A 27,809-nucleotide genomic window follows, 5' to 3' on the forward strand; every position below is an offset into this window, starting at 1 on the left:
ATCCCTCAGGATTACAAAGACCCCCATCACCCCCGGCCACAAACTGTTCTGCCTGCTGCCGTCTGGCAGGCGGTACCGCAGCATCCGGACTACAACCACCAGACTCCGAGACAGTTTCATCCCACAGGCCATACAACTATATAACACCTGAGGTTGCACTATTTTTATTTGTTTGTTATATGTTTTTTTATACATTTGTTTTTATGTCTTGTAAATTGCACTGTTGAGGAACATGCGATCTAAGTTTTTCATAGATTACATAACTACACCGTAGTTGTGTACATTATATGGCAATACAACTTTGAATCTTGAAAAAACCAAGGAGAATAAACTCTGTCAGTATTTCATGGTACCGTGAGCTGTCCAGAAATGTTTATCAACGTAAAGTGGCTGGGAAAGGATTGTAACAAAGCAGATCCCACTCTCCTTCATGTTATTTGGCAAAATAAAAAAAAGTTGGGACAATTAAAAGTCAAACTGCATTTCAAGAAACACTTCTAGCAGCCATCATGCGAGAGACTGAAGATACAAACTCAGAATAGTATGGCTTATTTGCACAAATGTACCTGCAGGTTTGTTGCTATTCTAAGTGCATTAGTATCAATTAAGCTTAACCTTTTAGGTAGTCCAACTTTATTTTTGTTTGCCTACCATACCATATTGTAGGATACATTACATTACATGTTACTTGTTAGACGCTTTTATCCAAAGCGATTTACATACTCAATACTGTGGGCAATCCCCACAGGAGCAATCTGGGGTGAAGTGTCTTGGTAAATCATGTATATCTCAAGTAATCTCATCCTGCATCAGTTTGTGGAAATGTAAAAATATTTTTGGATTTAGTCAAGCTAAATATTCCTACCGAGTGACGCATCGTCTTGCGTGCAGAGGATCTTTGCTCTACAGTTGAATCAGTTGGATCCTGTCAGTGCTAATGTTGTGTGCTGTCCACAGACCTGTCTGTCTCTCTGTGTGGATCAGGTGTTGATCAGCTGTCGAAATAAAGCAACTATGGCACAACGAGGCAATAACAGGGTGTTTGTCATCGGTGTGGGCATGACGAAGGTAATATTATTTAACATGTATGCTGTCCTATTTCGCAAGACAACACCATACAGTCTATGGACAACACGTAGGACCCTAGTGAAGACTTGAGGCTAGCATTGTGGGCTGACAACAGTTTTCTGTGCATTAAACGCCTGTTTTGTTAAAATTACCCAACAGGCCATAGTGTATTGAACTGTTTATAAGTGTTAACAAAGTACAAAGCAGCTAGCTATGTTAGCTTCAACCTATAATAAACTCTGTATCTTATGCCTAGACTGTGAGTCCATAGTTCATGGCCAACAGAGTTGACAAACTGTGCTAAGGGTCATCGCTGCTGCAGGCTGCTAACGCGAGGAGCTGCTCCCCCAGAGCTTTAGCTGCTCAAAGCAGAGATGGGACAAGTACTCAGATTAAGTACAATTAGCAATACTACAGTGTACAAATAATCTGTTACAATTAAAAGTAATGCACTTACAATTGTACTAGTTAAAGGTAAAAAATAAAGGCATAAAAATCTACTCAATTATTTTATTATATTTATTTTTTATAAACTTTATTAATCATTTAAGTCCTTTACAAACCTTTAAGGCACTTATGTTCAGTCAATACAATTGAAAGGTGCAAATACAGTATAGATAACATAAAAATTAATAGTTGACATCTTACAAAAATTAAAATTACAAACAAAAAACTAGTAGACTAAAAACTAGATTAGTAAAATAATCAAAATGAAGAAGAATTGTTCACAACCATGGATAAAATTAGTGGCAGTAATTTACAAAAGAAAATGACATAAATAACACATTACGGTGTTTAGACATTATGATTGGGGATTTTTTTTTTATATATTTGGACGTAACACGTAACGCAACCTATTTGAAATGATTGGATTATCTTAGTTATAGTTATTATGTGTCACAATGACACATCTTGTGTGTTATGAAAGTGATGCTTCAAGTGGTAAAATGCTGTCATTACATACATATCTGATGCCCCTGTCTCTCTAAAGTGAATACAAACAATATTTATCTTATTTGTTTACAACTGCTTGATGAGATACATATTTGTATAGTAGTATTATTTCTTTATATTGATTATAATTTAAAAATATATGCACAAATACATCTTTACAAACAAAGTATTATAAGATGAAATTGAATTACAAATAATTGTTGTCCTTGATTTCAAAGTGATATGACAAGTAGCAGTGAAGATGTTGGAACAAGTGAATAATGAACTCAAAAGATGAATAATCAAAACAAAATCGTTTTTGTTTCTTTTTCTGTCAATCGACTTATTGTTTCATCTTGAAAAGCAAATAATAATGGTCTTAAAAGTAAAGCTTAATCCCATTGACCGTGTGAGGTTTAGTCTGATCTAATGGTTAGCTGACAATACAGTTAAATATTTACCAATGAAGAAGAATGTTTTTCTTTAATGGAGAACAGGAAAATATGTGATTGCTAATGTTGATTAACATTTACCGTTTGTCATACTTTTCTGTGTTTTGCTGCAGTTTGACAAGCCTGGAGCCCGTGGCGACTATGATTACCCGGACATGGCTAAAGAAGCAGGTGCTAATCTTCAGAATATGGACCTTGTTCGGTCGATCGAAAGATAACATTTCTGTATATCTGTGAAATGTATCTTGTTGCTTAACATGAGACAAAGTGTTTTTACAACTGTATGTCCACATCCTGTTCCAGGTCAAAAGGCTCTAGCAGATGCAGGAGTCCCATATTCTGCCATTGAACAGGCCTGTGTAGGATACGTCTATGGTAAAAAAAGATCTGCACGTCGTTCAACCCTGGTTAAAAACAAATATTATGATATTTAATTTTAATTTTTACTATATTTTAATTTAATTTCTTACATTTTATTTGTATTTCTTCTTGCACAATTTTTGATTTGCTTTCATTTCTTCAGTTTATTGTATGTAGTATAGTTTGGAGGAGCCTGGGTCTTAAGATTTCTGTTGCCAAAATACACTGTAGCCAATGTGAATATGACAAATGAAAGTTTTAATCTTTAACCACAAGGGAAGGTGTTTCTGGTCCTGGTCTAATTACACGTCTTGCCTCCATCATTCCCTCAGGGGACTCCACCTGTGGGCAGAGGGCCATTTACCACAGCCTGGGCCTCACCGGGATCCCCATCATCAACGTGAACAACAACTGCTCCACCGGCTCCACCGCCCTCTACATGGCCCGCCAGCTCGTCCGGGGGGGTGAGTCTAAAATAAAAAGGGAAAAACCTCCCAAATGTTATGGCTGTAAGAGCTCAGGGTGGGGTTTAGTGGTTTCTAATAATAACACATTTTCATAACAGAAAAAAAAAAAAGAGAGACAATACATTAAGGAGGCCCTATTATGCTTTTTGAGGTTTTCCCTTTCCTGTAGTGTAGTATAGGTTTTTGTGCATGTAAATGGTGTGCAAAGGCTAAAATCCAAAACAAACTCCCTGCCTGAAACACCTCCATTGGACTTAACTTTACTTCGGTAACATAGTGACATAACATTGTAACACTTGCGCTTCTATTGGCAGGCGCTCAAACACATTGTACGTGAAAGGCTAAGGGGCGGGACATCTCTAAGTGGTTGACCAATCACAACAGAGCCGGCCAGCTAACCAATCAGAGCAGACTGGGCTCTGGTTTCAGACAGAGGGTGAAAAGAGGTGCTGCAGCACAGGCAGCATGAGAGCAATAAAGTCCTTTTTGAACATGAAAGCATGGAGACATGTCCCAGTAGAGGCACTGCATACACATATTAACCTGAAAATGAGCATAATAGGGCCCCTTTAATTCCGTCATCTATTATTGAAGTGAAGCTGTAAAGTCCTCTCTTTAAGCACTTCTCATCTCCTGTTGCAGGTCTTGCTGACTGTACTCTGGCCCTCGGGTTTGAGAAGATGGAAAGGGGCTCTTTGTCTTCTAAGGTATGAAACTAAATGTGTGTGTTGATGGTCTGACTTGCTAACATGACGGAATACACTTGTCCTGAGAGGGATAATGATGAACATTCAAAAGCAGATCACAGCAGACACAACAGTTTAGTGTAGCTGCATCCCAGAAATAAAGATTCATGAACTTCTACCTTCTTTTATGAGGTTCCATGAACTGCTTCTTACGAATGATTTCATTACAACAACAATGGAGAAGAAGGGGTAGATTTAATAAAAAGTCAAAGCTTTTTTTAAAGCAAATATCTAAAACAAAATGGCTGAACAGTTGGTCGATAAATCAATTTATTTTATGTCACATGCCAGTACAGCCAGATGTTTATGGTGTATGGTTTTTTGACACAATTGTGTTTCAGGTAGCTCAAGATGTTGGTTCCCCCCGTTGTTTGAGTCTAAACAGAAACTAGCCTTAATAAACCCTCATTTCCCCCTTTTAAGATGTTTTTTTTTACAGCGTGTAAAATGTTCCTTTTTTCTAGTTTATGGACAGGACCAATCCCATGGACAAGCACATGGAGGTGATGATCAACCGCTACGGGATGGTGGCCGCTCCAGGAGCACCGCAGATGTTCGGGAACGCTGGCAGAGAGCACATGGAGAAATACGGTACATGCTACGTGTGTTGGATGAAGAGGGAGCTGATAGGGTGTTACAAGTAACAGTGTTGGATTGTTGCATTATGGTTGTGATTGTCCTTTATCATATAGAGTTAACATTTGTGTTTGAATGTCTTCCAGGCACAAAACCGGAACACTTTGCCAAAATCGCCTGGAAAAACCACAAGCACTCCACCAACAACCCGTAAGACTGAGATTTCAAAAGAAATAGGGATGCACCAAGTTTTTCAGCCGATATCGATATTTAAAATAACAATTTAGCCACATTTTAAATGTGTGTATTTTTTGCGAGGAAAACAAATAATTATTACATAGAAAAAATATAAACCGCCTCTCAGAACTTCATGACACCAACTGGAAATAACTTTTTTTTACAATGACCTACTCAATGAGAAATTGTTATGTACCAACAGTCAGTGGGGACTTTCTCGTTGTCCCTCATTATGTATTAAACCTGCGTTTTCTTTATGATACAAATACATATTTCATTAGATTATTTTAGATTATATTCAACTTGCACAGTGAGAAAAACTAAATACAAATAGCATCAAAATCAGAAATCTTTTATTAATCCCGGGGGAAATGTATAACATCGAAACATAAAAATGTAAGCATCTCACCAGAAGTGCAAAATAAGCAGTAGAGTGATGTCTAGTATAACATAGTAAGAATATAAGTATTTATAAGTGTATACAGTATGAACAGCCTTTATTGGTATACACACTATTAACAGTAGTGTAGAAATGAAATACACTATAGAGCCGGTAGAAATAAAGATAGTATAATATGGACAGAATAACTATGAGTACGCTATAGAAGGTATAGCTCTTTGAACAGTTTTATAAATACAATGAGTAAATACGAAGTGTAACCAGATGCAACAAAACAAACTGACTTCAAATTCAAATGTAAAAGTACCTCTACTACAGTACTAAGTCACATGACCCAGCAAAACAGATTGGCTACTGTCATCGGCACATTTCGCTTTACTTGCAGATGTTCCTGTGCATCCCAAAAAACCTTAATAATTGTTTTAATGTATCCTTTTTGTATGTGTATGTGTGAATATGTGTGTCTACATGCTTGCAGGTATTCCCAGTTCCAGGAAGAGTACAGTTTGGAGCAGGTGCTTAACTCCAGGAAGGTGTTTGACTTCCTCACTCTGCTGCAGTGTTGGTAAGCACCTCCTTTACATGTAGAGCCATCTTTAGAACATCAATGATAACCCTGCCTCAATTGCAGTGCAGTACAAAGTATTCATTTATTTTACTTTAGTGAAAATAGTAATACCAAGTTATATAATACTCTGTTACAAGAACAAATCCTGCTTTCAAAATGTTAAGTACAAGTATAAAAAAGTTTCATCAACATGTATTTAAAGTTAGAAATGTGAAAGTTCTCATTCCGCACCAGACAATTTGAGAAAAATATAGATTATTTTATTATATTTATTGATGCATTAAACAGGTTTTTCACTTTATTGTTGCGGCTGGTAAAGAACAACTAACTATATAACACTTTATATATATATAAATTACAGCCTAGATTGTGAATTTCCTTGAGGGATCGATTATAATATATTTGTTTCAAAATAACTAAAGCCGTATAATACATTTAGTGGATTAAACAGTACAATATTTGCCATCCAATTGTTATGGATTAGAAGTATAAAGTCACAGGAATTGAAAAGTGAAGTACAAGTGCCTCCAAATTGTACTTAAGTATAGTACTTGAGTCATTTTGTAGTTAGCGTTCACCAATGCTTAATGTAACTATGTCAGCAAAGTAGTTACTGATGATAACTGTTTCCCCTCCTGCTCTCCAGCCCGACATCAGATGGAGCTGGAGCAGCAGTTCTGGCCAGCGAGGACTTCGTCAGGAAACACCGTCTGGAGAAGCAGGCGGTGGAGATCGTTGCCCAGGAGATGGTGACTGACCTCGCCTCCACGTTTGAAGAAAACAGCTGCATTAAGATGGTGAGAAATGATGATGATGTAAACAAAGTGTCTGAATGATGTCATGAGGAAGACCATCTCTGTATGTTACAGCCAAGAATCACTCTTCCGTTACCGTTACTGTGAAGACAGGAGAGCTTCAGTTGGTCCCTCTCTCCATTCACAGAGGGCCCGCTATAGTAACTCAATGAGAGAGTAATGTCAAATGACAGTACAATTGACCAATCATATCTTCCCTCTAAATGGGCGGGCTTTCTTTTCGCGGACTTTATGACAAGTTCCGCCCGCTGTGAGGTCTATGCAAGTGGTGCAGTCAGCGCTGGGTGCAGTGACGCGTCCTAAAACCCAGAAGTAAGCTTCGCTCGGATTCCCTCGACAGAAAGCAACGGGATTTCTCCATAGGATTTTGGAAAATAGCTGGAAATAAGGTCTGTGGAAAACGAACCTGTTAGATAAATGCACGTTTTGTTCAGACGGATAATATCCACATGTCTACCCTACTTTTATTATTTTCAAATCATAAATCTAAACGATAGATTTATGATCGATAGATTTATGATTAGCATAAGTTCGTTCATGATGGCTCACTTCAGTGATAGTGATGACATCGTTGCGAAATTATTAACCGAGTTATTTTCAAGATTGAGTTCCAATGATAAACTGGAGTGGCAAAGGATCAGCTGAATGACCCGCAAGTGCTTCATCCAGAAGGACAGGAGGATGCACTTTGTGTTTCAGTGATTTGATCATCAAAGGTAGCCTAAGTCATTTTCAATGTGGGCCACCGTGCCGACTTAATTCATTTGTAATTGTTACTTGGCTGTGGGCGCCCTGTTATGATAGGTGTTTATATAAATGGTGTTTTGTGTGGTAGAGGGTCGCTGTCATTGATGCGTTTTGCACCCCGGGTCGCTGTTTTGATATTCCGCTGAAGTCGACGTTGAGACGTAATATCTCTTCTTTTTTTTCGAGGGAAGGGGGGGGTCAGAGGGCCTAGGTATAAAAGTCACGGCTCGCCACTGGAAAGTAGCGACAGTAAAAGTAGTCGTTGTGCAGATCGGTCCATTTCAGAATAATATATATGATGTGTTTTATAATGATTGATCATCAAAGTGTTCTCAAAGCTGGTGAAGGTGCAGCGAGTCTGAATGACTTTGTAGACTGCAGGGTAGCTGGTGAAGGTGCAGCTAGTCTGAATGGCTTTGTAGACTGCAGGGTAGCTGGTGGATTTACTCCAGGTGGAACTAAAGTCTGATTCAACACTTGATTAGATTTACCATCATTCATCCACATCTGTAGAGTAACTAAAGGTATTAAATACATGTAGTGGAGTAGAAGTACACCATGTACCTCTGAACTGTAGAGGAGTAGAAGTACACCATGTACCTCTGAACTGTAGTGGAGTAGAAGTACACCATGTACCTCTGAACTGTAGTGGAGTAGAAGTACACCATGTACCTCTGAACTGTAGAGGAGTAGAAGTACACCATGTACCTCTGAACTGTAGTGGAGTAGAAGTACACCATGTACCTCTGAACTGTAGAGGAGTAGAAGTACACCATGTACCTCTGAACTGTAGAGGAGTAGAAGTACACCATGTACCTCTGAACTGTAGTGGAGTAGAAGTACACCATGTACCTCTGAACTGTAGAGGAGTAGAAGTACACCATGTACCTCTGAACTGTAGAGGAGTAGAAGTACACCATGTACCTCTGAACTGTAGAGGAGTAGAAGTACACCATGTACCTCTGAAAATAAATACATCATATTTTATTGACGGGCACCATATGTTCTCGCAGAATAGAACCCAATAGAGCAAACAGAGCATTGTGTGAGGAACATGCACACAGTGAGGCTTTATCCACTCCCAGGATTGGTTGGATGTAACCCTCGTCTTGTAATTCTCAGCTGTACTGTAAAGCTTCCTCACAGTATCACTTATCTGTGATTTATCGACTACAATACGATGAATTAGTCTCCTACAATGAGTTCCTAAACATACCTCTTTCTGGGTTCTGATCAGGTGGGGTATGACATGTCTCGGACGGCTGCTGATAAGTGTTACGAAGCTGCCGGTCTGAAGCCCAGTGATGTGGATGTGGTGGAGCTGCACGACTGCTTCTCAGCCAATGAGCTCATCACATATGAGGCTCTGGGGCTGTGTCCAGAGGGTGAGACCACAGACTGGCAGCCTGTCTCACTGCTTGAATACAATAGTATCAAACTGTAGGGGAGAACAATCCAATGTACTGTAGCTTTCCTGTATCATCTCATTGTGTCTTCATGATCTTTGCAGGTAAAGCCGGGGAGCTGATTGACAGAGGGGACAACACTTATGGAGGCAAGTTTGTGGTCAACCCCAGCGGTGGGCTCATCTCTAAAGGACATCCTCTAGGCGCCACAGGTACACACAGCCACGACTCTTTCTGAAATATTCTCGTCGGATACTGCAAATGATATATAATCAAGTCTGATAGGAAGTGAACATATCAGACGAGGCCCTAAAAGCATTTCCAGCTAATGCCTATTCTTAACTTGTTTGGAGCATCAGTGGTATGTCGAGGAGAGTAAAGTTATACATCGATTGTGTTTTTGTAGAGTGCACACTTCCCTGGTGGCCACTAGGTGGCATGTGTCACATAGTAATGGTCAGAATCAGGTTTATTGCCAAGAAGGTTCACACACAAGGAATTCGCTTTGTTTTATATGGTTCATATATAAACAAGTTACAAATATATACCTACCTATAGTAGGAGCTATTTTAATAAAAATATTATTCAAATAAAAATAAAAAAGCAATCTCGATTATAGGCAATAAGCTGTAGAGAAATACACATTTTATTTTAAAATCTGTTAAAACAATAATTATGAAATAAAAAAGAAATAAAACAAATGTTAAACAGAAATAGCAATATAGAAAAAAGTAGGTAGCCTACAAACTCTTAAGAATAAAATATGATAATGATAATAATTTAAAGCGGCAGAACTGTGCGGTTATAAAGAGGTAGCTTTGAAAAAAGAGCTGCTGACGGCAACCAGGATTATAAAAGCCTCCGTGAAACTCTCGAGGGACGAGACCCTGTGCTCAACAAGCCTCCATCTTCCTCCCCACACTTCTAACTCTACTCTTAACACAGTTCTTTGTATTGTGCACAGTCACTCAGTTCCACTTGTGGAATGTACGGTGCTGTAGTGATGAACACTTTTCAAATCATTGAGTTTTTCAATGTGTTGCTGTTTTATATATTTGACAGCTTCAGTTACTTTATAGATCTATGTTATGAGCTTACACATCATATTAACCAACTATTAAACATTGCCGTATATCAATTAAAATATCTAGCAGCTGTATAAAAAGTAAAACATAAAAGATCCACCTTGACAAGCTGTGATGGAAACTTGTAATGAATGAATGCACTCATATTTCAGGAGATTAATATATAGGATCAGAAATGTGGCAGTTATGCAAAACAAGTGTTTTTATTTTTGGTTCTTTAAAGTTTATTTTGAAGCGAATACTTTTGCCCTTTTTAAAAAATAAAATAAAATGAAAAGCAGGACTAACCTGTAATAAGAGTATTACATGTATATATATGTCATTTAAGAAAAAAGTTGTATTGACACACACACGTTAAAAACATTTCTTTATTTGTCTCACACTGCCTGTGCTGCAGCACCTCTTTTCACCCTCTGTCTGAAACCAGAGCCCAGTCTGCTCTGATTGGTTAGCTGGCCGGCTCTGTTGTGATTGGTCAACCGCTTAGAGTCAATCAATCAATCAATCAATCAATCAATCAATCAATCAATCAATCAATCAATCAATCAATCAATCAATCAATGTTTATTTATATAGCCCAATATCACAAATGTTACATTTGTCTCAGTGGTCTTCACAGTGTGTACAGAATATCAGTATGACAATACGACACCCTCTGTCCTTAGACCCTCACATCGTACAAGGAAAAACTTCCGAAGAAAACCCACAGTTTAAAGGGAACATGGGAGAAACCTCAGGGAGAGCAACAGAGGACGGACAGACGTGCAATAGATGCCGTGTGTAAATTGAAAAGATAATACATTTGCAACATAGGTAGTCCAGATGTTTGGAAATGCATGTGTGTATAATCGGGCTAAAAAAGAGTCCCTCAGCCTTTTGCGTACAAAGTGCTGGAGCGTTGGCCAATAGATGCGCAAGTGTACCACAGTCATCTCATTATGCTCAAGAAGCAAACAAAGGAGTCCATTCCAGGCGTGTCAGGCGGAGGGAGGGGTGTGGGAGAGAAACTCCCTCTGGAGGTCACTTTTTTCAGCTTTTGCAGACCATTAACATACACAAAACTAAAACACCCTACAGGAAAGGGAAACCCCTCAATAGCACTTGAACAATATACTGTAGTAACTTTACCCACCCGTGTCATTATCAATCCCCCGGGTCACGCTCAGAGTGCGAGAGCCCGGGTCAGCGATAAGCTCCGCCTGATCCTCTGTGTTGCTGCTAATCTCTGCTGCGATCTCTGTCTCTGTTCACCGTCAGCTGAGATATCCAAGTCAATCCACATGCAGGAAGTAGGATGAGCCCCCTCAAGACAATGGGTATTGTGCACGTTAACACAACGTCCATGGGCATTAAAGGGCAGCTTGATGACGGACACACCAAGCCCTTTAAACTTCAGAATGTTGCATGTGCATTCTTTCAGAGTTTACTGAAGGACCATTTCTGAATGTTCCTTATGTATAAATAAAATGTCTCAAGTGTTTTCCAGAGGCTGTGTTTTCATAAAAAGCCCTAGCCTTGTTTTTTTCCTCACAAACAAGTCCTTGTGGAAAAGATTAGGAGAGTTGCTCAGTTTGTGAAAAAGGCACCGTGATGAGGTCCTTGCCCTTAAGTTCTTTAGCCTATTGGGATCATAGAGAAAAGCAAAAGCTCATTAAGCAGATGGGATGAAATACTTGGCTTTAACGCTAGCGCGGTAGCTGGCCCTGTGGAGATTATGGAGTTGTCAGATTAGGAGTCCATTTGTCACCCTCTTGATGAAGCTATTGTGTTTAGCACTTGCAGAATGCCAAGACATGTGACGCTGTTGTAACAACACAGTGTCTGTTTTGACTGTGACTCCACATGTGTGAGTCTTGAGTCTCGTGGCTCTCATAGCAGTCAGGCCTTGACAATAACCGTTGCCAGGTTTCCATTGGCTACCATTTTGAGAAATTGGCAACCGAGTCTTTGCTTTTTGTTCACCCAACACGTCGGGACAGCATATGGGAAAACATGCACCCTGAAATCAATCCGTCCGTCCAACTTCTCAACTTGTCCCCAAGAAAGATGCTAGCCGCCGCCCGGAGAAAACCCATTTGGGCCGCTTGGATTCGCAATCTGGGTTTTTCGGTCATGATCCATCTTTCATGACCGTTAGTGAGGGTCGGAAACAAGATGGACCGGTAGATTGAGAGCGTTGTCTTCTGGCTCAGCTCTCTTTGTCACAACGGTGCGGTAAAGTGACTGCACTCGAGAACTTAAACTCCTTCACAGGTGTTAAAATAAATATTTGAAATATGTATTGCTTAAGTGGTATTTAATTAACCTTATCTGGTTGGCCGGAGTCCTTTTGTGTGGCCCAATGTAGATGTTTCTAAAAACAAGACAGAAAAAGCAATACAATGCAACCTTTCCTCCTCTTATTGTAAGCAGAATGGAAAATGATGTTTTATACCTCACAGTCTTTTAGTCCAAAGAGTTTGTTGTCACTTGCATAATATGTGTTGGTTAACACTCGATCAAATGACTGTGTAATGTAGAAACCATAAATAATTATACCCTGACCCTGCAAAGGCCCTTTTTGAGCTTTTTAACGTCTTCAGGTCTTTGTTCTGGTTGTACAGTCCGCAAATTCACTGTTTTGTCACTCGCACTACTCTCATGGTCTCCAGACGCAAAGGGCAGCTGGTTTCAGCCCAATAGATCTGATCCCACCTGTCAGCACTTAGACACAGTTAGCAACAAGGAGGTGTACACATTGGAGCATTCAGAAACTCAAAAGACAGGTCCACTTGTTTTCTCACTTTATTCAATACAACGTTATTGTTATTATATATACATTTGCAGCTTCATCAGGCCAAAATAATGCCCCATTCCCCTCTTAAAGTCACGTCACCGTCTTTCCCTTCCATCCCTCCCCTCCCCGTGCTCTCTCAGGTCTGGCTCAGTGTGCCGAGCTGTGCTGGCAGCTCCGAGGGGAGGCTGACAAGAGGCAGGTCCCCGGGGCCAAAGTGGCCCTGCAGCACAACATTGGCTTAGGAGGAGCTGTGGTTGTTGCTCTCTACAAGTTGGGATTCCCTCAGACGGCCAGGTGAGCAAGTAGTTACCAACTGTTTGTATTAAGTTCAGGTAGGTAATATACATGGAACCAATAAACACATTTACATTGGAAAATAACTCATTTTCTTGCTGCTGGTTATAAAACAACAACTAGACTGCAGGCTCTTACTTTGAAATGCAGAAAAACGTCATCAGCAGTCGATGAAGCCATCAGATGTTTTCAGTGATATAGGTAGATTTAGCTTAAACCAGTGACATGTTAGTGAACACTGATGCCTTTACGACACACATGCCTCTTCCATAGTTGTGGTAGGAACAATAGAAAATGCTGGATTATGGAATTTTTTTGTAAATGTACAGTTCCGTTTTAATATCTGTGGACTTGCAGATGACACATTTACACATGAATTGTTGATCTGTTCATACAAATATTAGGTGCATCCATGTTAAGTGGCCTTGGCTACTTACAATTCTAGTTTGTAAAAAGTTTGTAAATTAGGCCTTGGCATTTATAAACATGGTTCATTAAGAGTGCTTGAAATGTTATATTTGTGCTAGAAATGCAGGTTCATCAGTTATTTTTTTGAAGTAAATTAAAATTTTAAAGTAAATTAAAATGTATCAGTGTTGGTACTGTGAATTAACCCTGATCCATCGTCTCAAACTTGACGTATTGGCTTGTACAGTCCTTGAACAATCCTGAATTTGTTGTTTAAGAAAGTGTGGTTTGGCTGTTTTTTAGGCAGCTTGTTTTAAAACCGTAGCTTTATGTTTTTATCTAGCCTTTCTGTGGCTATCTCCAGCTTGAGGGAACACAATCTAAATGACATGGTGATCTATTCACGCACATTTAGGAGATTGATCTATTGGAAGAAACCAAGCAATTAGATGTCAAATCAGACATTTATTTCCATAAAGCCCCAATACAACGTTTCCCAAGGCTGTGCCATCGGTGTGTGAGTGTGTGAGCATTTACATTGCAACCCGATGAGCCTCTGCCATTAGTGTATGTGTGTGTACCAATATGTGAATGGGGAAACATTGACATGTACTTTAAAAGCACTTTGAATGGTAGGAAGTCCAACAACCATACATGGATTGGCCTTGTACTGTACATTAAGTGCATTGTGCTCTGTTCCTAAGTCTGCCACATAACATTTCAAATCATATGCGTACACATGTCTGAGTCATGGTGAAATTACAGATAGCTGAAGCACTTTTTTCAGCGTGTACTTTGTATCTAGCTGCTTTTTTCTGCCCCCCAGTTCCCAAGTAGCTGCAGTTCCCACCAGCTTGGTCGGCGGTCAGGAAGGGTTTAAAGCCTACCCAGTCTTCAAAGAGATGGAAAAACGTCTGCAGGAGGTAAAGTCACTAACAAAAAGTCCCCTCACATCTTGATTCAAACATCTGATGCGTTTAATCCTTTGTAATCATTTCATTTCAAATGTGTCCTTCCATTGGCAAATGCTAACATATATGGACACATCAAAGAAAAGCAAAGTTAGTTGTAAGTCTTATATCTTTCTGTTTTTAAATTAAGGCAGTAAGCTACTGAACTGTTAATGTGCTTGAAGGCTGGAATATGGACGCAGACTGCAGTTTCACGGCCATGTAGCATACACATGTTTGTACCATTAGCATTTCAACAGTAGGGTAATAGTAAATACAAGGATGACTCCTTCATAGTTAGACATTTGGGAGAATGCTTGCTGCTCCCATTGAGTGTCAGGATCCAACTGTTTTCCTATCATCTGATGGCCCATTTCTTTTTTGACTTTGGAAGCTTAAAAACGTGGTTCTATTTTTTTCTTACCGTGTTGAAAGGGAATCCCACCACAAAGCAGCTGTATGGCATTTTTCATGTGGTTTGCTAGCAGACAACAATTGCAAGGAGGCACCTTCACTTAATTCGAAGTCAATGGAGAAGAATGTATGGTTTTCCCCTAAGGTGCATAGGGATGAATTTAGCTTTGTCTCTATTAGCATCAACATAAACACAAATCCACACAGTTGACATCTTTGCCCAATTTATGAATATCTTTTCAAAAGAGTATAAAGAGTTTCCAGCTGTGAGTATCTGCTGAAATGAGTTCTGCATCAGGAAGTATCAGAAGGACCTGGGTGTGCAATTCTCTTCCTCTCTGCCCCTTTCACACCAACGCGTTTACAGCTCCGGCTCAGAGCTGGAGCCTGAAAAGTACCGGTTTTTCCTGTTCACACCGCAGAGGCGCCACCTCTTAGCTCCGGAATCCGGTTCACTTCCAGCTCCAAAAAATTGACGGTCTAGAGGCAAGAGCTTCGGAGCTAAGAGGCGGCGTCACTTACGTTTCTCTTACGTTCGAGGCGGGTTGAAGTAGATGCTGAAGACCACAAAGAAGTCTTGCATTTCGCATGTGATGTTTGTAAAGTTCCAAGTAAAGTCGTCCCTTGTAAAGTCGTCCGATGCCTTCCATTTCGTTTCGTAAGAGGATAACCAAAGCGAACAGCGCTTCAATACAATCGGCCGTTGTTGTTGTCGATGTGAGGGATTTCCGCGCGGTTTGGATTTTATGAAGCAGGCACGTAAACGGTGACGTCATGACGCAGCAGCGGCAGCTCTGGGCGGTGTGAACAGAGCGGGAGCAGAAAAGGGAAACCGGAGCTGAACCAGAAAAGCTCCCGCTCGGAGCTAGAAAGGGAAAAGCGCTGGTGTGAAAGCCGCAACTTAAGCCCCTTTTTGAGCACCCGATTGGCCAAGAGGAAATGCACCCAGCTGCTCTCAATTCTTAATCGGGAGCCAGCAGGTGATCGGTATTTTTTGTGATTGCTTGCTGTTTTATGTTACAAGAAAAGGTTTAACTGTAGCTGTATATTGAGTTCAAGGCTAAAAAACACACTATACCTCATTCACACCAACGGTGTTTCAAATCCAGTGGCGAGCCGTGACTTTTCTACCTAGGCCCTCTGACCCCACCCCCCTCTTCCCTTGAAATTTTTTTTTTGTATTACGTCACAGCCTATAGTATACTTCTTCAGCGGAATATCAAAACAGCGGCCCAGGGTGCAATACGCAAATTAACGCGTGCGCACACACACACACACACACACACACACACACACACACACACACACACACACACACACACACACACACACACACACACACACACACACACACACACACACACACACACACACACACACACACACACACACACACACACAGCCTTCTACTTGCTACAAACTTAAAAAAAAAGACGACGCACACACACACATCATCTCGGCTCGCGCAGCACACACACAGACAGACATAGATTGCGCAATAATGTATTGCGCACCTTGGAGGTGCAGCGCAGGCATATTGTCACTCAAGAGATGCGTAGTTCATTTGGAAAACATGTTTTTCTTTTAGCCTATTTACCTCGTTAACGTAAATAATACTCTTTCATGCTATCCGTCATTACACTTGCGACAGCGCTGATCAGGTCATTCTGAATCCTTGAAGATGTGCCGGTAAAGACTGTTGATGTGGCGAGGTGTGTGTGAAGGTCGCTGTCATATTCTGCCACTAAATCCAGCAACTCTATGTAATTCCCCTTGTTTGATGAAGTTACACTATCATCGTGACCTCGGAACGGCAACTCCTGCTTGCCCAAGTACACCACACAATTTATGAGGCGTTTCAAAATTCCTCGGTTCCTCTTCACCTTTTCATTATGAATGATGACACCCCGGCGTTGTTGCTCATCCAGCTGGAGCTCTATCCTGGTGTCCCCAAATGTTTTAAGCCGAATAGTAGCTCTGAGGTGACCTGAAGCATTCTGATGGCGATGTGCTGATTTGGATAAACTTCCTAAATCAGAATATCCATCTTTGGCCCATGACCCACTGTCCGCTCCAAAAAGCAAGCAATCCCAGCAGTACAGCTTTTGTTCCCTGGTTGATCCGGTCATCCAGTTGTATCTGGCGTAATTGCCGATATTAAAATGCCTCTCGAACCGTTTGGTTTTTTGAACCAAAATAAGCTGTGGTGTTGGTCGCCCTTTGGTAATTAACTCCAATTTATCCGTGTAACTCATTCTTGAAAAAGACTCAGTTAGTAGTTTCGCAACGATGTCATCACTATCACTAACGTGAGCCATCGTGAATGAACGTATGCTAATTATCTAATGCATAAACATGCATAAACTTGGCAGCGCAGCGGGCGGAACCTGTCATAAAGTCCGCGATAATAAAGCCCACCCATTTAGAGGGGAGATATGATTGGTCAATTGGACTGTCACTTGACATTACTCTCTCGTTGAGTTTACTATAGCGGGCCCTCTGTGAATCGCAGAGAGGGCCAGACGAGCTTTTTTCATGTAACGGTTAAGCTAACCCTTCACATTCAAACAGAAACTGAACAGGCAGATTCGAAGGATTTATTTCTTTGGAAATGTTATTTTAAATACAATTAAATCAAGTTTTTTTCGGTAAAACTAATGAAAAATATAACAAAAATAATATTTAAAAAATATATATTTAAAAAAAAGATATATTTTTTAAATGTTTTTAAATATTATTTTTTAGAATATCTTAGGCCCTCACAGAGGGCCTAGAGGGCCCTGACCGCTCGCCACTGTTCAAATCTATAAAACTATAAATATTAAACTTCACATGTTCATTTGAGAACAGCTGTTACATACCTGGGTGAAGGTTACAGTTCATTTAAATGAAAGATACAACGTTACTCCACACTCGTGGTTCAGTCCACCTTAAGAAATAAGACCGACCTCGGAAACAGTTTTAAAAAAACCTTTATTGACACAAGTACACTTTTTTATAAGAATATAGTCTAAACCACAGAAATGACTCCGGAAAAGCTGCAGATCGAGCCATAAGAAATGAATGCAACTGATTTCATCCGCGCGGTTTGGCTTTATGAAGCAGGCACGCAAACGGTTACGCCATGACGCAAACGATGACGCAATGACGCATTACCAGTCGGACTCTGGGCGGTGTGAAAAGAACCGGAGCTAAACCGAAGAACCGGTTCTGAACCTGAAAAGCTCTAACACGGAGCTTGAACCGGAGTTGCGTTGGTGTGAATGAGGTATAGGTGGGCAAGTACTTTATGTGCACAAGTCAAGCTGTTACAAATGGATGCACACTTTCTCTCGATGAACACCCAGGCCTCTCTTACTGTGTTAGAATATTACTAGTTAAAAAACGTGAAGTTTAAGGCCAGTGGCGGATTTAGGATTGTAGGAGATCCAGGGCTTAGCCTAGGATTTGTGTTGGGGTGCAGGGGTAAAGTGCTATTTTTTACAAGTGTGGGGTGGACCGAACATCCTTTAGGGGAGTCGTCGCCTCCTCTAGGGGGGTTAGGGGGCATGCTCCCCTGGGAAGATTTTTTTTTAAAATATTGAAGTTAAAAGCATCAATCTGGTGCACTTTGAGAGCAACATTAACCCTACCTTAATAATACCTTAAAGCGGACAAAAGGCACTGGAGAACACGTATTCATTAACACCCTTTAATGAAGCAAACTAATGCCTTAACTCACTCAAATACAGTCGTTTACTTATTTCGGTGAAACGAATGTGCGTAGAGTTTTAAAGAATGCGGATAGTCTCACCTTGATTCTGGCGCATTGCTTATCGTTTTATAGATCTATTCTCATCCACCATCTTTGTTTGTGACGTAAAGAGTGTAAGAGTCACGTTTCTGAATCGGACACTGAAATTGATTTAACTTCTGTTAGACAGCTATCATACTGAATACATATTTACTGTGAATGTGTGCAAAAATGTATGGCATATAGCTGTCTAACAGAAGTTAAATTCATTTCTCACTTATTCTGATTCTGACAATGTACTTAACCCCAAATAAAAGAACCCAATAAAAAGAGTTGTTAAATAATAGTGAAGTCACGTTGTAATAACAATAACTCATCTCTCTCGAGTTTTCCTTTTGAGCTTTGCCAAAAGCCACTGTGTCAATGTTGTCCTACGTGGGTTGCCGTCCGGCGTTGTCCAATATGGTGGACCATCTCGCACATGCGCACTGCAGATCGGGCAGAGCTGCAGATCGGGTAGTGACAATGTGTACTGAAACGAGAGCCGGTATAATTCCACGCGAGAAAACTAAATAAAAATTGGAATATGTTATTTTAGTGTCTTAAAAGTAGACTGAGGTATGAAGGGTTAACGTTACATCTTAGGATAATTTTTAGTCATGTTCTGTATACATACTAACATATAAGGGTATACTTAGTGTGGTTACTCCATGTTTACTAGCTATAACATTAACGTTACATCACTCTCGCAGATATCACCATTAGATTCACAAACCTGAAACATCATCCATTTCTTCACTGCTGGTGATGACATTGTTGTCAGCTGCTGATACTGCTGCTGCTGCAGCTTGTGGCATCTGCTTCGATGAAAATAACTTTCTAATATCCATAACTTTATAGGCTATTAGCTTAAAACTCGTCAGGCACTAGGAAGGATCACTTCTTCTTCAGGGCAGGGAAGGCTACGCAGTACGAAGGCTAATGTCCCGCAGTGGCTGCCTCTCTGCTGGACTCCGGTACTACACATTACTCAAGAGACATTTCCAAACATTTTTGAAAACAATTTTTTTTAAGTGAAACATCCGGGGATTTTCAGAAAACATCCGGGGCTTGAGCCCAAGTAGCCACCCCCTAGCGCCGCCACTGTTTAAGGCTCTCAAAACCGCATAAGCCTGTCATTGATTGTCTATTATAATCTACATGTGACTGTGGCTGCTGCATTGAGCTGCTTTACAATAAAGGTGTGGAAAGGTGGGCAAATGTAAAGCTTGTTCAAGGGCGGCTGATGTGCCTGGAAGCCTCGGGAGGGAAGATTTAATATGTGGAATATGCAATATATGCCTCTGTATTTGAATTGGGCTGTCAGGATAACAGAGGGTGATTAAGAGTGGAAAAATAAAAAACTGGATTATTTACATAGTATTATCATGTGTATTATTACCATGAATATCACAGTTATCTTCAATACCAGTGTAATCCCTACCTCTGATTTAAATGCTATTCACTTCAGGCCAGAATTCCGAGCATTCAATGTGTGATATTATGCCTCGTATCTACATTTTGATTATTGAATTGCCTTGTGGTAAAAATGAAGAAGTAATTACAGACAAGGGTGTTATAGTTTTAACAACACTCATATGACTGTGATTTAAATGATTCTTGTCTATGTCTCCAAACATTATCTGTGAACTGAAACAAAGCCTTGTGGACTCCCTGCAGGAAGGAGAGCAGCTTGTCAAGAAGATTGGTGGAGTGTTTGCGTTCAAAGTGAAGGATGGACCCGATGGGAAAGAGGCGACTTGGGTTGTGGACGTGAAGAATGGCAAAGGTTCCGTCAGCAATGATCCAGGTGTGTATCTGCCAGGAATGTGTGTGATGTATTTTCATTGCAATGCGATTTTATGTAAGGGATGATTATTATCCCGCTTATGATCAGTGTTGGGCAAGTTACTTCCAAAATGTAATATATTACATATTACTTATTACTCTCTTTTGAAAGTAATAAGTTACATTACAAAATTACTGTCTCTGAAATGTAATGAGTTACACTACTTTAGTTACTTTTCTAGTTACTTCCACCAAAATAACCGCAAAAGAATGGCTAGGTATTTTAAATGCTAAAATGTAGTTTAGTGCAGCTCATTATACATCCAATGAAGGGCAATGTGGTATAGCATAACAACTGTGTAGGCCCTTAAGGCTACTAACAACTTGTATTACACGGGTTAGTTGAATACTCGATTCTGATTGTAACTTCTTAACAGGTGACACGTTGTTAATACAGTAGTACAGACCACTGTCAAGGACTATAATGAAGGTTGCTAAGGAGGATCAAGAAAGAGAAAGGAAAAGAGGTTAAAAGACGGAGCGCTGGACGTCAGATATATCACCAGAAAACTGGTACATCATCATGTGAGGTTGACTTTGTGACCTGGAGAACATTTCAGCTGCAACATTAGCTTGTTGATACGCTTGGGATATGAGATCTTTGTGTAGCCATTCGTGGTGAAGGCATCTGTGCTATTGTATGCATTATTTGTGACCCAACATTTCTACAGGCATGGCAGAATATGGCACTATTTTCACATGAATATTCTAGCCCTTGTCTATTTTTATACCACGAGCTGCAAAATGACCAACTAACCCCACTGTACAGGCGGGTACTTTAGATATAGCCTACCTGGGCAGGCTCTGTTTTGCCGTGGTATCCTGGCTGGCACCTGCGGGCCGCAGAGGGGCGGCGTAGTTTCGGGCAACGAAGAGTGCTGCTCCGGAGTTGAGGGCGGCGAGTCAGGCGGGAGTAAGCTAGTGTCCACAACGGAGGGTAACGTGATGTCCCCATCTGACCCGTTGCTACTGTCTGCAGTAGATGCAGTGTTGCTGGCGTTTAGTGATGGTTGCTTTAACCATTTTCGTATAAATGATTATCCACAGATGTGTGTCACTGCTGTGGAAGCACTTTGGAAATGATGCACGCAGCGGAGCAGGTCACGCGCAGCTGACACAATTTGTTGTTAGTATTTTTCGCTCCGTTCTCTTTTTTGACTAGAGAGTGCATAACATTCAACTGCCCCGAAGATCCCGACGCGAAGCCTGAAGGGTAAACACACCAGGTTTACTAATCTACTACCCGCACAATTTGTCTGGTGTCGGAATGTCTCGCTATGTTAGTACATTGTTAAAAAACAAAACACCATTTAATGTCGGGTTAAAATGTGTTGTAACTGCGTTAATGGGCATTGTAACGGGTAATATATTACCCACATTTCATTAGTAATGCGTTACATTACTTCGTTACAGCAACAAGTAATATATTACTGTAACTCCGTTACTTTTGTAACGCGTTACACCCAACACTGCTTATGATATGGTCACATACAAAATAAACCAACGACTTGACTCACAATATTGAAATATTATGTTATCGACCTAAAAATTATCGGATTAAATGTATGTTGGACACGAGCCCATATGTAGGTGCTGTTTTCCTTGATCTCAGGAAGGCTTTTGACACTGTTGACCACCAAGTGCTCCTTACAAAGCTGACTCATTTACATTTGTCTGCAGTTTCTATACATTGGTTTAAGTCTTACTTATCGAACAGAAAACAGTGTGTTTTGGTCAACGGTGTCAAATCCTCCTACCTTGTGAACCCTGTTGGGGTTCCACAAGGTTCCATTCTTGGACCGTTACTGTTTTCACTGTACATTAATGACTTGCCTAATGTATGTCCTGAGTTGAATGTGCAAATGTATGCCGATGATGCGGTCATCTTTGTACACGGGAAGAACGCTGAAATGATCTCATGTTGTCTCAAATTCTTTGGACAAAGTTCAGCACTGGCTGAACAACATTTGCTTACAGTTAAACGTAAAAAAAAAAACAGTATGCATGATGTTCAGTAAACGACCAGTCAAAATCGAAGGATCCAACGTGTTTTTGGACACAGGCCGTGGGGGACACACCCGAGACCGGGCAATGTCCCCGGTAGTGAAATAGCCAAAAAAATAAATAAATAATAAAACCGAAAATAGGCACTCGTGAGGCGGGCAGAGTCCCCTGTCAACTCCCGTTACATTCCTCCATGGTGTCATTTGAGCGGAGGGGTCAAAAGGGCTTGACCAAGGCCGACCCAAAGTGCACGGTGGGCGGTCTCATCACCTCCGTGATGAGTCTCCATTGTGATTTGAAAACTTCCATCAAACGAGTCCTTCGGTGGGCGGGGGAAAAAACGCGTCAGAATCGTCACTTCCTGTACTGACAGTGGAGGTGTCCTGAGAGTGGAGGTCTGCACCGGAACTGTCCTGAGAGTGGAGGTCTGCAGGCAGGCTCCCATGCAGAAACCAGAGGAGACTGTGAAGTCCACCGCAGACGGACCACTTTTGGACAAAATATCCTCTCCGTTAAAGGCAGCTCGTTGTGGAATAGCCTCCCAACTGAGATACAACTCAAAGAATGGTTGAGAAACAAACATCTGTGCAATCACCGCAAAATGCACGTTAACACAGGGGTATCTGCTCTTGCACTTCAGGTAGCTCTTTGATCTTCTCTTGCACTTTATATGTCGTAGCTGCTATATTGTACTGCCATGTGGTAAATGCTTGTGTGTGCTGCTCTTGCTCTTTTGCACTTTTTGCATATCATGTTTTTTGTTTTTGCTATGTTTGTCAAATGTAAACTCAATCATTCCATTACATTCTCTTAACAAAATAGATAACTTGTACATTTGACAAAAATGGGGATTACTAGCAGAATGACTGAAGTTACTAATTCAATTGTTTACAGGTAACTAGTAATTGTAATGGAAAACATTTTGAAGGTACGTCCCCCAACACTGTAGATTGAATACATGGAATAATGGATTTACTCGGCGGGCCTATTCTCCCACTTTTTGCCTTCATGGATGTTGTGTTCTGTGCAGTATGATGTCACCAAAAGTGCTCTGGGATTTTTATGAATGTAGCTTTTAATACATGATTACAATTCTCTCAGCGGTCTGTCGGAAATGTCTGTTAAAACGTGACATTTCTCCCACAGTAGGACTTCTCTCTCAGCCCATCTCAGCACCTACTGTAGCTCTCAGCCGCAGTAGGAACACGCGTGAGCTTCTTGTCGATACAAAATGTATTCCCGATAAAACTGTGGCTTTGCATTTCTGAGAGAGCTCAAACATGAATCTGTGTATCGCATTAAAACATTCTTTGCTTAGCACTTATTCCTTGCAGCCAGATGTTTGAGAAAAGCTGGCCTTATTGGCATTTTTATCAAAATAATGTTCTTGTAAAACTCTGCAGTGGAGCAATAGAAATTGATTGAAATTTTAAAACCTTAATCACAACAACATTTTTGTCATGTCTTCTTTGGACTTGAAGCTGCTGCAATGGACGTTAAACATCAAACTACATAACAATCTACATCACACACAATCTATAAAAGCACAATTCAATTCACACATATCATGGAAATGCTAAAGAAAGATATGTATTCTGCTTTTTCATAGGATGCTTGTGGCCGCTACACACACTTGTATGTAACATGCACACACACATAATCAGAGCCACTCTCTCATCAAAAGCCCCTTGACTGTTTCCATTAGGCTGCCCCCCCCCCGCCCCCGAGTTACTCTCAGGTTTTAGTTTTTTAAAGGTCAGCTAACCCTTTCCATCCGACTCATTTTTCAGGAAATGGAAAGGAACAAGACAACCTCTGTGAAAAATGAATCCCAGTTTTGTTGAGCCTCTACGTCGTACCACATTTATATTGGTTGGTTAGCGATGTTGAAGCTACACTATGGCGGCTGTGGCTCCCCATTTACAAAACATGAAGAACGCTGCCACACACACTCGGATGCGTTAATGCTTGCGATTCATCTGGAAAGTTTGACCAAAAAGTTGCTCAGGCAATACCAGCGCGGATGTTTACCATGAATTGCATGGGAGTGAAATGGCAAGAAAAGGAGAGGCAGATGGAAAGTGCACTCTTTTGTTGGTGATCACAATATGACGGCGACAGAGAATACGCCCTGTGTATCGCACACTACACAGAGGGGACCACAGCGGCTCTCTGAGGCAGCGGCTTTGTCGAGGCTTTAGCTAATTGTCAGAAAATGGTCAGATTTGTTGCTAATAATTCAGAAATGGTGTTCTGATTTCTCTTACCAGTTTGTCATGCATGTCCTTATTTAAACACCACACACGTATTTATTTTATTTGTTTTTGTTTATTTATTGACCGCACTAGTTAAAAGCTTTCTGGACACGTTGATTGGCATCAATTCTACATAAATCAACAACACAACAGTGGGGTGCATCCCGGTTTGTGTGTGTTGCTACTTGAACATTGTGACCATGTGAACGGGGACGCTTGTAGTGAGGAACCTACAGAGAAGTATCACCTCAATTTGCAGCCTCTCACGACTCAACAGAGCCATGTGAATTTCAGGTCCTTGTTGATTTGTATACTTAGCTGCTAACTTAAAATGCAGGCTTATGTTCAGTCTCTCAGCCCTCATGTTAAGTCACAGCATGCAGCTGTCAGAAGAAACTCTGAAAAGCCTAAGAGTACACTACCATACCTTTGCAGTCCTTGCATCCCATTGAATTACACTTCATTTAGCTGACGCGTTTCTCCAAAGCGATACAATAAGTGCAATAAACCATGACGATACAAAGAATAGCAAGTACATTATCTTTTGTTAAGCCAAACCATTTTAACAGCCGCTGCATTGGCCTAAAATAAGGCGGGCTAAGGTAATGTGCTGCATAGAGAAATGTACGGAAGAGGATTAGAGCCACATCTGAAATTCTTTTGATATCTGACCAAAAGTTTTTTCTTTTTTCTTTTATCTGAGATTAAAGTCAGTCATTCAAAACAGCCTTGTTTCTCAGAATACTGACTTTGATCTCAAACATTTAAAAAAGAATAAATCACTTTTGGTCAGGTCATATAAAAAAGATTCACATGTGGCCCTAATTGTCTTCCGTAGGAATTAGAAGTGTTTTTCCTTTTCTATTGGCTAAGTAACATTGGAAACAGGTGAGTGATCATTCCTTGACAGAAATAAGTCAATTGTTACTTTTAAATCCTGTAATGTGAACTTTGTGTCCCAGAGGATTTTTTTTAATTAGGACTCTAATTTCCTAAACACACAACAAGTATTTTGATGTATCAAGCATACTGATTGATGATCATCATACCGTAGGCAGAAGTACATCCTCTGTTGATGATGATGGAAAAAGGTGGTTTTATGTTTCAACAGGCTGATGTTAGCAATCATACATTTTGTCCTGGAAGAAGAAATGAAATGGCATTGGACTTGTGTGCTGCACAACAATAACAAGTTTCATCCAGACATAGCGTACTCTTGAGTGCTATCTATTTGGAGCAATGTTACAATGGTGAATCACATTTCTCTTCATGTGCAATGTTGCAAAGTTTGTTCTTTTTTCTTTTCAGCCAATGGCGTACAATCCTTTCTCCTCGCGTGAACTCAAAACAGAAATTATGCATTTTGTTTCTGCGGTTTAAAAAAAAAATACATCATACACTCTATACATTGAAGTAGTGTTGGAGCTATATATTGCTTTATATTTCTTAACAGTTAAACATGTATTTTCTGGCTGTTTTTGTTTATAGTAAATGTATTATTATTTAGTGTTGTTATTTAAATTAATTAAAGTAGTTTTTATGCTTTATGACAAGTAGTAAGCCATTACAAATAAAACATTCATTTCCTTTCCTTTCAGATAAGACAGCAGACTGCACCTTAATCATGAGTGACGAGGATCTTCTGGATCTGATGACAGGAAAGATGAACCCACCAACGGTATGTGATCATGATAAACCATATTTATCTGCACTCACATAGTGATGCGCATATTGTTAACAAATATTATCTTAAAAATGCAAACGCTATAACCAACCTCACAGACTAGTTGGAGATGGAGCTCGTTCCAGCCGTTCATCAAGCACCAATAGTTATACAGCTTATACACCAACGAGGGGAAGAACTAAACGGAGCAAAAGCACCAGAGTCTATTAAAACCAATGATATGTTGGAACGCACGAGTCGAAACACACAAACGTCAATTCACCAGAAAAAGTGTAAATTCTGTTGCCGTTTTGTTTTGGGAAGCCAAACACATGCCTTTAGACATGAATGAGTTGTTCTTACTGAGAGCTGTGTACATGCCACGTAACCACCTGTGTTTACGAGATGAATCCATTTACATGGTCTCTGTATGAACATCATCTCCATTTAGTTTGTCACAGGAATTTTGAAAGGGGACATTTTATGCTCCGTTTCAGTTACATACTTGTATTTTGGGTTTCTACTTGCACATGTTTACAATCTCTAACAATCCAAACACACATTATCTTTCTCACACTGTGTTTCTGAATATAGCTGTAATCACTCTATTCTGGCACCTGTCTCTTTAAGACCCCTTTCTTTAAAAGGTGAGTGAAAAGAGGTGCTGCAGTACGAGGAAAATAGAGACCTTTTTTTGAACATTAAAGCATGGAAACATGTCACAGTAGAGGCACAATATACAAATATGAACCTGGAAATTAGCATCATATGTCCTCTTTAAGTACCTCACTTATTCTAAGAAAATAAACATTTTTGAATGTAAAAGTTTAAGGTCAGGTAAACTCTTTTTAATCTTTCCCCTTTCAACCCCTGTCCACAGGCTTTCTTCAAAGGGAAGATTAAGATCACTGGAAACATGAGCATGGCTATGAAGCTGCAGAGCCTGCAGGTCACACCAGGCAAGGCCAAGCTGTGATTCCCTGAGTAACCGTGTGTTCTCGGAGCAGCACTTCAATGGCCACATTGTATCTTAGAAACCCTCATTCTCTCCTCTTGCATTTTGCTATTCAATAAGCTCATGGAATACTTTGATTAGGAGTTTGATTTAGAGAGACGATCCATAATGATAGCGGCTGCTTTAATATCAGAGCATACTCACAGTATACTTCAGTACAAACAAAATCCTCAATATCCTCTTACGTTGTTGTTTGATCTTGTCCACCATACCATATCCATTTTGAGTCTTTAGTAGCTTTCTGCTCATATGTCAAATCTCTGCTTAATTAATAATGTGTTTACACTCAAAGTGCCTCTTGTTTCTGACTATGGAATCAAGCTTGTGGTTTGAAGCCATGTTTGGCCTTCTCAATTGTAATAGATGATTTTGTATACATTATGTGTATGTAATGTGTATGTAATTAAAGTAAACATTTGTATATATCCTTTCCTAACAATAACATCATCTGAGTTTGTTATTTTTTCTTAAAGGTAGGTATCCATATTTAGTATATTCTTTATTTTATAGTGTTACACTTTGAACATACAACATAGAGTAGGTTAATGCA

General features: G+C 40.2%; 1 protein-coding gene across 1 annotated transcript; it reads left to right on the plus strand.

Annotated features, from left to right (window-relative positions):
- Positions 1-896: 896 nt before the first annotated feature.
- Positions 897-27,701, plus strand: scp2a (sterol carrier protein 2a). Its single transcript, XM_034104714.1, has 16 exons — positions 897-1,068; positions 2,567-2,624; positions 2,757-2,828; positions 3,146-3,277; positions 3,923-3,987; positions 4,491-4,617; positions 4,749-4,812; positions 5,718-5,804; positions 6,454-6,604; positions 8,607-8,754; positions 8,880-8,987; positions 12,777-12,930; positions 14,165-14,261; positions 20,155-20,284; positions 26,180-26,259; positions 27,125-27,701. The coding sequence occupies exons 1-16, from the start codon at positions 1,015-1,017 to the stop codon at positions 27,218-27,220; spliced, it is 1,623 nt and encodes a 540-aa protein (XP_033960605.1). The 5' UTR covers positions 897-1,014; the 3' UTR covers positions 27,221-27,701.
- The last annotated feature ends 108 nt before the right edge of the window (positions 27,702-27,809 follow it).

This window comes from Pseudochaenichthys georgianus, chromosome 17, assembly GCF_902827115.2.
Source record: "Pseudochaenichthys georgianus chromosome 17, fPseGeo1.2, whole genome shotgun sequence".
Lineage (NCBI taxonomy): Eukaryota > Metazoa > Chordata > Actinopteri > Perciformes > Channichthyidae > Pseudochaenichthys > Pseudochaenichthys georgianus.